The 14,176-nt window shown below is 36.6% G+C and overlaps 1 protein-coding gene across 1 annotated transcript in view; it reads right to left on the bottom strand.

Moving 5' to 3' along the window:
- The window catches only part of WDR72 (WD repeat domain 72), a 109,328-nt gene that overhangs the window by 92,855 nt on the left and 2,297 nt on the right, over positions 1 to 14,176 (bottom strand). Inside the window, exons 2-4 of the mRNA XM_072402360.1 lie at positions 9,956 to 10,120; positions 5,904 to 6,010; positions 2,485 to 2,563 (exon numbers count right to left, since the gene is read on the bottom strand). Coding sequence (XP_072258461.1) covers positions 2,485 to 2,563; positions 5,904 to 6,010; positions 9,956 to 10,120 — 351 coding nt within the window. The remainder of the gene's footprint in view (positions 1 to 2,484; positions 2,564 to 5,903; positions 6,011 to 9,955; positions 10,121 to 14,176) is intronic.

The raw sequence follows: 14,176 nt of genomic DNA, 5'->3' as shown, positions 1-14,176 counted from the left end.
ATTGTTATAGTTATTGTAATTGAACCCCACTCATGTGATGGGTCATGTTTACTATGAGTAGTGGTGTTCGGGGTGGGGGGTACGGTCAAGGAGTTGATGGCCCTCTGTGGCATACCTGTCATGCAACATTTTCAGGTGAGGTAGGTGAGTTGGAGTGGATGTTGAGTCCTAGGTACAAGATAAAAAAGCACAGTTCTTGCTTTGTGACTGATGTGCAGTAAGATAAAAATGAATATCAACCTCTCTACCGGGGGCAAAAAAAGAAAAATATATTGCCTGTGTGTTGGACTGCCTTAAACTTTCAGGACTGATGCCAGACAAAGTGTAAGCTATGAAAAAAAGAATGTCAGCAGTTAAAATGAATGTATCAAGTACCGTAGCTAAAGAACTGTCACTGTAAAGCTGCTGAAGCTGTTTGCAGCAGTATAAACTTGGCCTGCATTTCTTGTGATCTGTGCACACAACCTGTGCCGTATTGGGACATTTAATATATCAGTTCCATATCAAATAATGTGCAATTTGTATGCCAGAATTTTGGGGTCTGTTTTGCAACCAAAGCAACAGATTTAGTCCTGTATGATTTTGTTGCCAACTAAAGCAGTAACTGTCTGCCAATATTTCATTTCTTGTGCCGTGACTACAAGCAACTCGTTTGGGAGTTAATTTAAGTGCACATCTGTTGCAGAACTAAGGCGCACTTTTTAAACAGGTGCAGAGAGTCTAACTCATTATGCAACTTGGAAACTGACAATAAATCTCTCCCTAACTTGTGGTATAAAATATAGGATGTGACAGATTAGCAACCGCAATCATTTAGGCATTATTGATAAATGCCCTGTGTGTGTGTATTAATAGCCTTAAAGAGGCTAGCAGCAGTAAAGATCTATGCTGTCACAATCTGCTGTCCTCTTATACAGGGATGACCCATCTGGACGGCATTGGGTCTGTGTGTGATTGCCCAAGCTGCTGGGGAGACAGCAAAGCCTTTACATCCCATGCTCATAATGTATAGTTTGTACAAAGCAATATAGAAAAAGAAATGTATATATGGCAATTTAAAGACTGCTTTATAAGAAATACATTTAACATTACTGTCTCATATTGTGCAGGGAGGATAAATCTAGGAAAAAGTAAAAGTTGGAATTAAATCTTTTGACTTATGGCAGTTTGGTAGTCATTATAAAAGCACACATAAGGTTAACTGGAGCAGTAAGGCTTTAACTGCCATTCCAGCTCCCTATTGCATGGTGACCTCATCATCTCTGAGGATGGTGATTGCTTCAAATGAGAAATATCATTTAGCTCTAGATTTACCATCACTGACAGCTAATTCAGCTGAGCTAGAGGTGATAAGATAGTCATATGTAAGTTTCTAATTTCACCTATATATCATTCATTACCCATTATAAACATATTCTGCTCTGTACAGTAAAAATCACTTTTTTCCTTGCTATTATTTTATACAAAGTGGTTGAGAAATACCGTATATATATAAATATATATATATATATATTTTTTTTTTTCACATTATTAGATATTTAAGGTAAACTCAACCTCACCTTGGGCTTTAAGCAAGGCTATATTACGACTGGTGGTAAAGTTGAGGCATGGCTACCGCTTCCTCACACCCTGAACTGCTTTCTGGGGTGAGACGCTACATCTTATCTACAGAAGCCCATGAATAGTGGTGGCAGTGAGTAGTGCCAGCCACCAGGAGCTGCACAAGAACTACTGTTCCTGATGCAAGTCCCAACATAAGCCCAAGGCAACAGTTCGCTTTAGAGGTATAGAGCAAAAAAATAAATACATAAAATGAAATCTTAATGCCAACATATGCTATATATAGAAAGGTGTACACAATTATTTTAAAAATTAAAAAAAAGTAAAATAAAATGAAAAGTATAGAAAAATATTTAGTAAAGTACATTAAAAAATTATTAATAAAATAAAAATATTGTATTTATAATAACGATGAAATATAATAAAAAAAAAAAATAATAAATAATTGTTTATTATGAATGTCCACTTTTGAAACTAGATTTTTTTTTTAGTTTATTCCCCTAGGTATCGATTGGGCCTTTTCTTTGACTGTTAATCTTTAAAGCTGCTTACCCCCTTTAAAAAATAAATATAACTGAAAAGTTATATATAACGGAAAGTTATCACTGTCATTCTATTGAGGAAAAATGGGCTATGAATAGATATGAAAGCAAAAGCTGCCATTCACTTTAGGCAGGGGGCTGTGTGGCCTGTTCACAAAACTGACCCTTTTAAAAACAAACAAACTACAAATAAAAGTCATCTATTGATTTTACACAATAGATCTGTTTTACCTACAAGCTCCTACTAAAGGCTTAAAGATTCAAACAATAATTAAAATATGAATAGAACAACTTCTTCTTAAAGCTGTGCCTTAGTTGCATTTCAAATGAGGGTTAAAGGTCCCCAAACAGCAAGTTTTGTTGCGACCGCGCTGATACTTACGCAGATTGCTGTGTGCCTATATGGGAGCTTGACATTCTGAATGCAGTGACCAGTATTGACGTTCCATACACACATTTCCCTGCAAGACATGACCCCGGGTTATTCATTGTTATTTCCACTCAGCTGGCCAGGACAATTGTGTGACACCATATTTCTTAAGAGTAAAAACTGTATTTAAGTCTGCTTATCGTTTATGTAGCTTTTTGTTAGAGATTACTGGTGAAGAAAATGTTGTGGTCATAAAGGACGGGTGGCATACTGAATGTATTTCCTTTTGTTTAGGTAATTACACCTTGCTGTCTGGCATCAAAATAAGTTTAAGGCCACGTCTGGAGTAAAACAAATTGTAGGTGTGCTGCGATTACGTCTCATCAGCGTGTCAGCAGAAGGATCATTGTTCAGAACTACATCCTGCTGAAAATGGGTCATTTCACAGAACCTCAAACTCACATTTAAAGCTAGTGTGCTGCTCCTGTGTTATTTTTATTCTAACAAAGTGATGAGATGTGAAGATGAAACAGCACCACCATGAGGAATCCAAAGGATTCACTGGGAAGATTGTGAATCCTCAATAGCTGCAGCCAGATAACACAAAGTATTTTATATTAAATTTATTATGGCATTATATATCACATGGGTACCTTTGACTTTATTAAACTGTACCTTTTTATTACAAACATGTTCATATTCCCAAATTTCAAAATGATAAAACGTGTGTTAGCATTATTGCTATTACTTTTAAAAATAAATTTGATATTAGTAGTAATTGTACTCATGAAAATGAGTGTATTTAAATATGAAATAAAACCTAGTCTGCTTAAAATAACATTGACACAAAAAGGTTATAATTGATTTATTATTTACAGTGAATCTTTTTTACTAATAAGTCAGCAAAAGCTGCATTGTCTGCTGGGGGGTTCTAGGTTTAAATAACAAAATAAATATGAATTCCTAATCTCAAATTTCCCAGTAAGCATTTTTACACAACTGCTACTACCACTACTACTGCTAACAATATTACTACAATTACTACTGCTGATAATATTACTACAATTACTACTGCTAACACTGCTGCTGCTAATATGAATGCTACAATTTGACTACTACTACTAAAACTACCAACACTACTACTAATGATAATATTTCTTACACTAATTACTACTACAACCACTAATAATCATAATACAAATGCTACTGCTACCAATACTAATAATACTAATTTCTATTATAACCATTGATATTTCTACTACTACATCTGCTAATACTACATTTACTACTACTACTACTACTAATACTAATAATTTTTTACTACTAGTGCTGATAATGCTACAATTACTACTAATACTACAAATTCTACAAATACCACCACTTCTACTACTTCATCTACTATACTACACTTACTACTACTACTACTGCTAATATTATTACTACAATTGTTACGATTCCTGTTGATAATGCTGCAATTAATAGTATTTCAAAAACCACTACTACTACATCTACTAGTACCACATTAATAATGTTGTTAAAAGTAATACTACAATTTTTACTGCTACTACTATAACTACTGTTAATGCTAAATTACTACTACTAATTCTACAAATACCACTGCTATTACATTTACTAACACTACACTTTTCACTACTTTTGCTAATATTAATACTACAGTTACTACTGCTAACACTACTATTGGTAATATTAATGCTACATTTTCTACTACTAATATTATTAATTACTTTACTGACACACAATATTACTACCATTGTTATTATTATTACAATACCTACTGCCAATACTACAATTAGTATTACTAACACTACTACCAATATTAATTTTATTATTATTACTTTTACTACTAATAAAAATAATAGTAAAGTATTATTACCACTACTACTAATAAAAATACAAATGATACTAATACTACAAAGACCACTACTACTACTGCTACTAATAATAATACTACAATTACTACTGCTACTAATACTAATAATTCTGAAACTACTTTACTACTATAAATACTGCAGTTAGTAATGCTAACACTAAGCTTACTATTACCAATATTGATAATGCTACAATTATTCCTACAAGAATTACTACTAAAGGTAGTCCCCGGGTTAAGGGTTAAGGACATCCGACATACGGACGACTCCTAGATACGACAGAGGCTTCTCCACTCTCTTGTGTGCTGGACGGAGGCTTGGAGGGGGTCAGTTTGCATGACTTGCAGAATAATTATTTTGCTGTTTGCAAGCTCTTGTAACTCTTTAATGACCAAGACAAACTCTGCAGTTGTCTCTTTTTGCACAGCTTGCTCCAAAAATTAATGAATGTCTAGGCTGCATAAAGTTTTTTTTTTTTTTTGCTTTGTAGGCGCATTATGTTGGTTTTTGGTATGTCATCAACTTTGCAGAAACATAGTTGTCATCTCCACCACCCCTGCAGCTGCAAATGGCCCAATAAACAGGAAGATTGGGGTCAACGAGCTGCAGCAAGGCTGCTTATTTGAGCCCCTAGGCTCTCTCTGGTGCCGCCAACAACTGCTCCAGTTAAAATGCCAGGCAATGGCATGAACAGGAGCCTCCTGTGGTTCGAGGTTCTACCAAGTGGTAGCTCTGCAGTCCTTTCTTGGGTGCCATTCCAGAGGGGTGCAAAGGTGCAGAGCTAATTAGTACAAGAGGGGTATGGAACTGAGAAATGCAAGAGGGGTACAGAGATGAACAGTGCAATATAGCCACTAATGTCAATTATATATATATAGATATATCATATATATATCTATATATGTATCATCATCCTAGCCATATGGTAGAATAAGGTTGTTCTGTACAATGGAATATAATTTTCTGTTGGTATGATTAGGTTACTGTTTCAATACTTTTTCTTGCTTTTTCAGAAACCTACGCAGAGCTCAGTGGAATTTGGAGGGATCCCCTCAAGAGTTGGTAATTATTGCTGAAGTGCTCTCTATGTTATTCACAGCTAAAGGATGCAAATTACTGACTTATTTTCTTATCACAATACTGAGCTGCTCAGGTGCGGATAATGAAGGTAAATTCTTCCTTATAGCATTCAGTTTGAGCAAGGGTATGCTAAGGTCAATAATATGTTCTGCATAATAGATATAAAATAAGCCAAAAAGTTAGCACAAACTCCTTGCTATGTATATAATTCTCTCATTAAACTGGAGTTTTACTTCTAATAAATGGATCACCTACCACCAAAACAGAGCTTTTGCCAGTGACATACAGCATTTGTTCATTTTTTTCCACTTTTGTGTTTAAGCTCTGAAGGTCAATAAATCAATTTTATTTATTATATTATATTTTGATAAAGTACCTAGCTAGGGCCTTTTCACATTCCAAATATTTAATTTATGCTAAGTAAAAGCAGAATATTTATTTCCTGTTTCACTTGGTACTCACCCATTTTCTGCTCCGCTCACAACATATGGCTGTTTTTCAAAATCCCTTGCTTTTGCTAAGCAGGTGACAGCAGCAGTGTGACCAAAAAGTATTGCTTTAGAAGTAATCTAAAAAAAAAAAACATGAGAAGGATGTGAGTATTGTGTGCCACCAATGTTGACAATATTTTAATTGGCTGTAAGAGTTGTATCAGTTAAATGAGTAATACCTTGTCATACATTATTTAGGCCTTGTTTCAACGTGATAAAGTATTGAGCAGCCTCATAATTTGTTAATATTTATAATCAAATCAACTAAAAGAAGGAAAATCAGGCCTGACAAACTCAGGTGCATGCCAAAAACCAGTCACACCTAAATCAGCAGGCTGCACTACAGTAATTTAAAAGCCGCTCATTAGAAATATAACACATTTTTTATGTATGTCAAAATATCCTTTAATGTTGTTCTCTAATTGTTGGCACATTACATACAAATGTACAGAAATATGGCAGCTTTCATTCATCTTGGAAATTTAAATGCTTGTCTTGAAAGCATTCACTGCAAAGGTTACCATATATACAATACGAGTATTGTATATACGGTATAAATGAGTACAAACTGACCTGAATATAAACCAAGGTACTTATTTTGACCTGATAATAACTTGTAGCCATCTCTGCTAACTTCCAAATTGGTGATCAACAGAAATGCAAAAACATAATCACATGGGCCCATTCGGTATGTTTATGTCCCCTTTTTACAGGTTAAATCATTTTGTACTTTTGAGCTGGTTATATTAGGTTCATTATTCGTAAATGATCGTTTGTGCATGTAGTAGATGCTGTCCCAGATGGAGATTTATCCAATGACATTTTTAGAGCAAAAAATATTGGTTTATACCTTTAATTAATCTCTTGCTCCTGAAAGCTCCTTCTCTGCGGTGGCTTTAAGCTCTGATACTACTTTTCTACATAGTGCCCAGTAGTGCCCTGCATTATAAGTAAGGCCTGCTAAAGTCCTGGTGTTTTGGAGAAAAGAGGGCACTGTCTGCAGGGTAGGGAGGGATGAGGTATATAAAATTGCCTGCTCTCCCCTGTAAAAAGACAAAAAGTTCACTCATGCAGTGCATAGACATTTACTCTTTACGTGGGCTGCGTGTATTTTTTTTTAAATAATTCAGTTTTAACCTTAATCTGACTTTTTACTTGGATTGAATCCATGCTAAAATAAAAGCTTGCTGATGATGGCAAAAAGAAAGTGTGTAGGGAGATTTAGCGAAGTGCAATCTGCAAAATTTGCCCATCACCTTTTACTCTGAAAACATAGGCGCTATTATTGCCCATTATCTTTAGATAGCTGCTCTAGTGCCCTGCTTGTCCAACACCTTTAGACAACCTCTTTGGATTTAGTACCTACCCTAGAATCCTCCTACCTGCCCAACATCTCCGGGAAGTTTGCTGGATGCTGTACATCTACAAGTGCACCTCCTTTAATGGAAACATTTTTTTATCCATCCCTCTAGAGCTACAGTCACTCTGCATCCCCTGTCTGCCCTCCATCTTCTATCAAGAATAGCCCTGAGAAATTAAAAAAGAGAAATAGGCAAAGCATAACAGGTTTGGAAGAGGATGGGGTACCTTTAGGGGTTAGAAGGAATCAGGAGGTTGCTTTCTAACCTGACAGGTGGAGGCCAACTGGATTGAGAGGGGTTTTTAGGAGGTGGTCCAGAAGACGAAGCAAGTAAGAGACACGTGTGAGTTGGTGAGCATCACAAGAGCTTACTGCCCACATTCCCTCAAGGAATTTGGATTATATGGCACAGTTAAATGAAAGATTGCTTTTCAAGTGCAGGGTTTTTAAGAGTTTGTAAAAGTGGCAAAAAAGTGGATGTGGGAACCACCCGAGGTATGGTATCCCTTTCAATGGGAGTCTAGTTCTTGTCACCCAGGAGTGGTGGTTGTGTTTCTTGCAGTAGGATTTGTCTGCAACTTTCCCCAAGAGTTTACAGTGCTGCTGGGGGCCTTGATACCATGCAGATTGCATGTCCCAGATATAGCGTTTGCTTTGATGCTTTATTTTGGTTCCTTCAAATTCTGTACTTCTGTAGTAAATCAGCTACACTAGACAGTCTGATTTTATTTATTTAGAATAGGATCTGATTTTGAGTACCATGAATTTCCAGCAAGTGGAAGGAAGGGTATAAGGACTGAACTTGGTACACGTGTATTTTGATCATTTTTTTTCAATGTCTGTAGCTGTTTATGTATACTTCTTAAGATATTATTTTGACAAGTTATTTTCCCTAGACATTCATCATTTAGTTCAATAACCACAACTTAAGCATTACAAAACCATAAATAAATAAATTGTTGGAAAAGTTAAGTAAAGGGTAAAAGTTACACAAGCACCCATATTGTGACTGCCTACCTATTCCAGTGGGAACTCTGAACTACAATATGTTAGACACAAGAACATTTATATTAATATTACACATTATAAATGTTATTTTAGCAGTTAAATTTAATCAGTGATCTTTCACTAATTGAAAAACTTTACATTCAAGGTGTATGCCAATATCAGATTTGACATGTACTTTCCTACTTATCAATAATTTGCTTTGTTTTTTTCAGAGGGGTTTACATTTCTGTAGTTCTGCACTGGAAACAATGACAGGCAGTATTATTGCCATTCTGTCTATTCTTTATAAACTGTTCTATGGATACAGTCAAAGCAAAAACAAGTACTGGTGGAGTGTACACAATAAGTTAATTAAAATGGGACTTGTGCCAACCCTTGTTTGGAATCAACATTAAAAACAATTAAGACAGCAGAAAACAGAGAGGGTTTTTTGGCAAATTTTTAGTATATATTGTTGGTACAATAAAGTATGAATACAATGTTTGATTTGCTAATACAACAGTACTGTTTTCTGCTCTCTTAATTATGTTTAATATTACAAGTTCTTTATTTGTAGATATGTTTTCCCATTTTACAAGACATGCTTTATTAAAACACAGCCCAGGAAAATAAACAAGCAGCATTTCAGATAAATGGTTGATTTACTGGTCTTTCAATTCCTCCAATTTTGGTGTTGGAGTTCCTGGCTCCTCTAGCTACAGTTTTCATGCAAGATTTGCAGTGCCAGATCCCCACAGCGTCTCTCTTCATTTTGGTCTTGCCACAGAAGGAGTATATGTACTTGGTGTGTTGATTGATTTTAATTTTTTGACCGTCTTCCTTAGAGAAGCACCATAACGGGTTCCATATTTACCCGTTATTATTTTACTGATCTTATAGGTGTGTTTGGCCATCTTACTCCAAGACCCAAGCAGAAAGTGGGTTTGTAGATATCTTTTATATCCTGTTTTCCCTAATGCTGTATGGTACACTACTGTCCAAAGCAGTGAACTGTGAAAACGGGTATTATTTTTAGTAGATAGACTTTTTAATTCCAAAATAATACACAGAATGCAGTGGTCCAGATCAATAGTTGTAAAGCATAAAATGATATGTTTTAGTGGCTGGTTTTCTAATTCCCCTCAGATGTGCCAGAGATTTTTGATAATTATACTCTGGCTGATGAAGCATATTATTATACAGTATTTATATAGTGCCATCATATTACACAGTGCTGTACATAGTCGTGTCACTAACTGTCCCTCAAAGGAGCTCACAATCTATTGTCCCTATCATAGTCATATGTCATTAAGTCTAAGGGAGTTAGTCAATTAACCTCACTGCATGTTTTTGGGATGTGGGAGGAAACCGGAGTACTCGGAGGAAACCCACGCAGACACAGGGAGAACCTGCAAACTCCATGCAGATAATGTCCTGGCTGGGGATCGAACCTGGGACCTAGCACTGCAAAGGCCGGAGGGCTAACCCCTGAGCCACCGTGCATAGGCACAAATGTCATAGAATTCTAAATCAATGATGCCAAAAATCCATTATTATTTTATATGTCTGTAAAACTAGAAGCACGCTATATATCCATAGAAAAGTTGACAATCTAGTATTCATAGAAAAGTTGACAATCTAGTACACAAAAAGTTAATGCAATCTAGTACACAAACCTTCATTTCCATTGACAAGTGCCAAAGACAGATCTGTCCCTCCAGACTTCCGGTGACAATGGTCTTCTGATCTTCTGTTATCATCATGGCTGTGATACTGTGGGCAGGAGCTCGATTACCCCATAGCACCACTGCTTGTGTAGTGTTCTTCATTATGAGCTTTGTCTGAAATTAGGAAGAAACCTTTATATAGGTAAATATTTGTTTATTGTACTGGTATATTGTAATAATTAATCACATATATAGGCAAAGTTTATATTTTATTATGTCGGCCATTTTGAATATAATAACACTGTAAATGGCTCATGTGGTACACATAGAGGATCCCGTAGGCTCTAGCAGCCACCTTTATTGAAGGTCACATATACCTGCATGAAAATGAGGATGTGAGTACACTAGCTGCTCATATTTCTTTTACAGCAGGAGTGAAAATAAGTGTGGATTTGTGTGTCTGGCATATAGGCATTAATGATTATTATTTTGTATTTATATGATGCTGAAATCTTATGGAGCTCTTCACAGAGCCATAGTCACGTCGCTAAATGTCCCCCAGAGGGGCTCACAATCTAGTGCCCCTAATACAGTCTAAGACAAATTTAGGGGAATACCAATTAACCTACCAGTAGTTTTTTAGTGGAAGGAAATCAAAGTACATGGAGGAAACCCATACCAACATCGGGAGAACATAAAAACTCCATGGAGGTCAAATCCTAGCAGTAATTTGAACCTGCGACCCCAGTGTGGTAACACGAGAGTATTAGCCAGAGAACCACCGTGTCGTCCATTTATCAAACATAGCTGCTGAAACTCTGTGGGCTATCTGTGCAAAATCTGAACACCATCCTTGTAAAACCACTCATATCCCAAACATGGGGCCTTTAGGTTCTGCCTAATCCCTGTTACAGGAAAAATATGCTAATTAGTTACGTTATAAGGTCCCTGCTTGAGACATGGTTGCAAAATATTTTCGGGTTGGTGTTGCATAATAAGTCCCCATATGTGTGATATGAGCAGTATTACAAGCATGCAATTTTCGGATTGTGCACAGGTAACCCGCAGAGTTAATGGCAGCTCTGTTTGATGAATGCTGCAAAGTACTGTACTCTCGGTCAGCGGTCACAGGTGAGGCCCTTACATCAGTCTGTATGTCATTTTGTAATTACTTCACCACTATTGTAGAGCAGCTTTTAGAAAAGGTTGACACAATAATATACAGTTGCAAGATCTCAGAAAGTGTCTTTAAAAGTGAGTATTCTAGAAGGTAGTTAATACGTGTACACACTTCATGTGCTCCAATTGTGTTCCTATGCTTCTCAGTTCTAATGTGTTCAGATCACCCGGGTAAATTTAGAGACCCCTCAAAGATACAACTGTACAACACAGAAAAAATGTTTTGAAAGTAACACAACACAGTGATTTTATCATGCTGAAACTTTACCTGTGTTACTGCACTTCTGTTGGAAAAAAACATTTTCTGTTGGGGTGATCTATGTACATTGCAAGGAGTTTAACAAATGTTACTGCAGATTCTTATTTGTTACTATTCTGAAAAAATAATTGTTTTTTTACCATGGGAAGCTGAAGTGTCCGCATTCCTTTAGAAGTATTTAACCCATAGGAAGTATGGCATCAAAACTAAAATTCCCATTGCAGGGGATGACTAAAATTTTACATGAAATGTAGTTTATAATTCTAGAAAACTCATTGAAATCATATATCTGGGGAAGTTTTGTACACTAGTGGTAGCTTTATTAAAGGTGCACTGCAGTGCTCATGTGCTTACACGGACATGATGATAGACGGAGAGACATGAGCTCATCAGCAGTACATAAGTGGTGACCAGTTGTTCCACTTAAACGCTATGGAGATGGCTAGGGTGGCAATCTGTTTCTGGATGCTGCATTTACCTAAAAAATTCAATTTGTTTGCATCTCATTGACCATCTCTGTCTGGGAAATGACATATAAATCTGGTGCTTATGCATTTCTTGCACAGTTTGAAGGTCAATTTTTTCCACTTTACACAAATTTGAATTTAGTTACTACAAAGGAGTCCCTACAGCCATTCATCCCTTTTAAGAAGAAGAGAGGACCAGTCATTGGTCTGAGCAGTGTTATAATATTAGACAGCCATGTGGATGCTAGGAGGCGCTAGAGACAGGGCTTTGTGTTCCCCCGCCAGAAATGCACCCCTAATGACTAGTGATCTGATTACTAATAGTAGAATATTCAAAAGCAGCAGACTAGATGCAGAAAGCACAGATCCACAGAATGGGCCTGATTTATTAAAGCTCCCCAAGGCTGGAGAGGATACACTTACATCAGTGAGGCTGGGAAGAATGGATTTTTTCAAAGTCATTTGCTATTTGTATTTAATCCTGGACCAGATTTATTTAATGTTTTTTTTGGATGAAAAAGGTTAACTGATGAAAGTGTATCCTCTACAGTCTTGGAGAGCTTTAATGAATCAGGCCCTATATTGTTTTCTGCACCAAGGAGAACAGTAGGCAGCATCTCCAAATCTTATGAGATCAACAGGCCTTATATGATCTCACACTACAGATATGTACAACATGAGGTTACAGGTCACATGTTACTGCTGTTTTCTGTGGGACTTAAAGTCAAAAAGTAGACAGAGGGGGTAAAACTTAGGCACAATTAACTTTTTTAGTTGTTTCTTTAAAGATATCATATCCTATTGTTTTAGTATAGATCTAGTTAAAAGGTATTTATGTAAAATTTAGAGCCCTACTTTCAGTATTTAAAAAATTTCTCTGTACCAAAAGGGACTAGAGACATGTAAGCAGTCATAGACACCGAGGTCATTGCTACGATACAATATGGGATGAAATACTGGCTAGGCTACCTAGACCATTGCTTAGGACTCCACAGCCACCAAGGGCGGCACCCAGCCTTCCAGCCAGGGGCTTTGCACAAAAAAGTCCCTCAGCACTGGAACACAACAGGTTCTAGCACCATGGGACTTTTTTCCCAAAGCTTCTAGCCAGTACCAGTTGCATTTGTTGGGTGGAATGCCTGTCTCCTGCTTGACAATTAAATCAAAATTCCAGCAGTGCAGGAGAGAGGGTGCTACTTTGCTTGAACTTTGATTTATTTGTTCGGCAGGAGATCCCTCTGCCCAATATGCGTAGTTAGTGCTAGCTGGTGGCTCAGAATTTTACCAATCTAACAGATTCTGACAGTTCTGACAAATCCATTGTGCATCACTGCTGCTGTAGAAGACGACAGGAGCTCTGCCATGGTGGGTCAGCTTCCCCCGTGCCTGATTGGCTAAACAGTGAACGCAATGACAGGAGCTCTACTCAGAGAGGGGGACAAAAAATTGTGAATCAAGTCCTAAAAGTAATGCAGGACAGACCAGTAGTTTTCCATTTGTAAATGAGGACAATGGTGCATGCCCACAACCTGGAGGCAGAATAGAAGAGGAGTTCTTTTACACTAAGCTGAGACCTAAATGGTAATTTAAACCTTGCAGTTCAGCTTTGAGTACATTGTGGCTTTTTATTTTACAGTTTGTATTTTATTAAACATTCTAATGCAAAGTTTTATGTAACTGACTGTTAACTGGTCAAAACAGTTACATTTTGTAAGATACACCGGCAGGCTTATAAAGGGCATTATCTGATTGTATAAGGGTTACGTCTAAAAAAAGAAAAACTATACGACCCTACGAAATATCTTGTTTTATTATACTATTTGCCACATAAAACATCACAATAGCACCTTGATGAGCCCTGTGTTCTATCTTGTCACATTCAGCCACAATGACAAAAAGCACTGTATGACACGGGAAAATATAAAGATGCTGAAATCTAAAGAAAACAAAAACACAATTTTGCTGTGGATGCTATCTGCCACTGTACCATTACAATTTATTGCTGAAGATGAGAGTGAACACTCTATCTTCTTAGAGCACACTCTATGCCTACAAACGAGTACATTCTACAGCTATTCAATTTACTGTATTAATGGCTCTGTGTTCCCCTATCGTGTTCAGCTTTTAAAGAGGATAACAAATTGCTTACTCACTGTACCAGGTGCTTTTGATTTCCTAAATATATTCCTATCAACACTAATGCAGAAATCCATACAATTGTTCCATAGAATATTTGACCTACTATAAAATGGTAGTTTACTTCCTTTAAAAATAAAGTTTTACAGCATCCCTACATAATTCCCATGCTGAACTCTATCTATTCTT

This window comes from Pyxicephalus adspersus, chromosome 2 (assembly GCF_032062135.1).
Source record: "Pyxicephalus adspersus chromosome 2, UCB_Pads_2.0, whole genome shotgun sequence".
Taxonomy (NCBI): Eukaryota; Metazoa; Chordata; class Amphibia; order Anura; family Pyxicephalidae; genus Pyxicephalus; species Pyxicephalus adspersus.
Note: the sequence above shows the minus strand (reverse complement) of the source record. Positions and strands in the feature narration are given on the sequence as shown.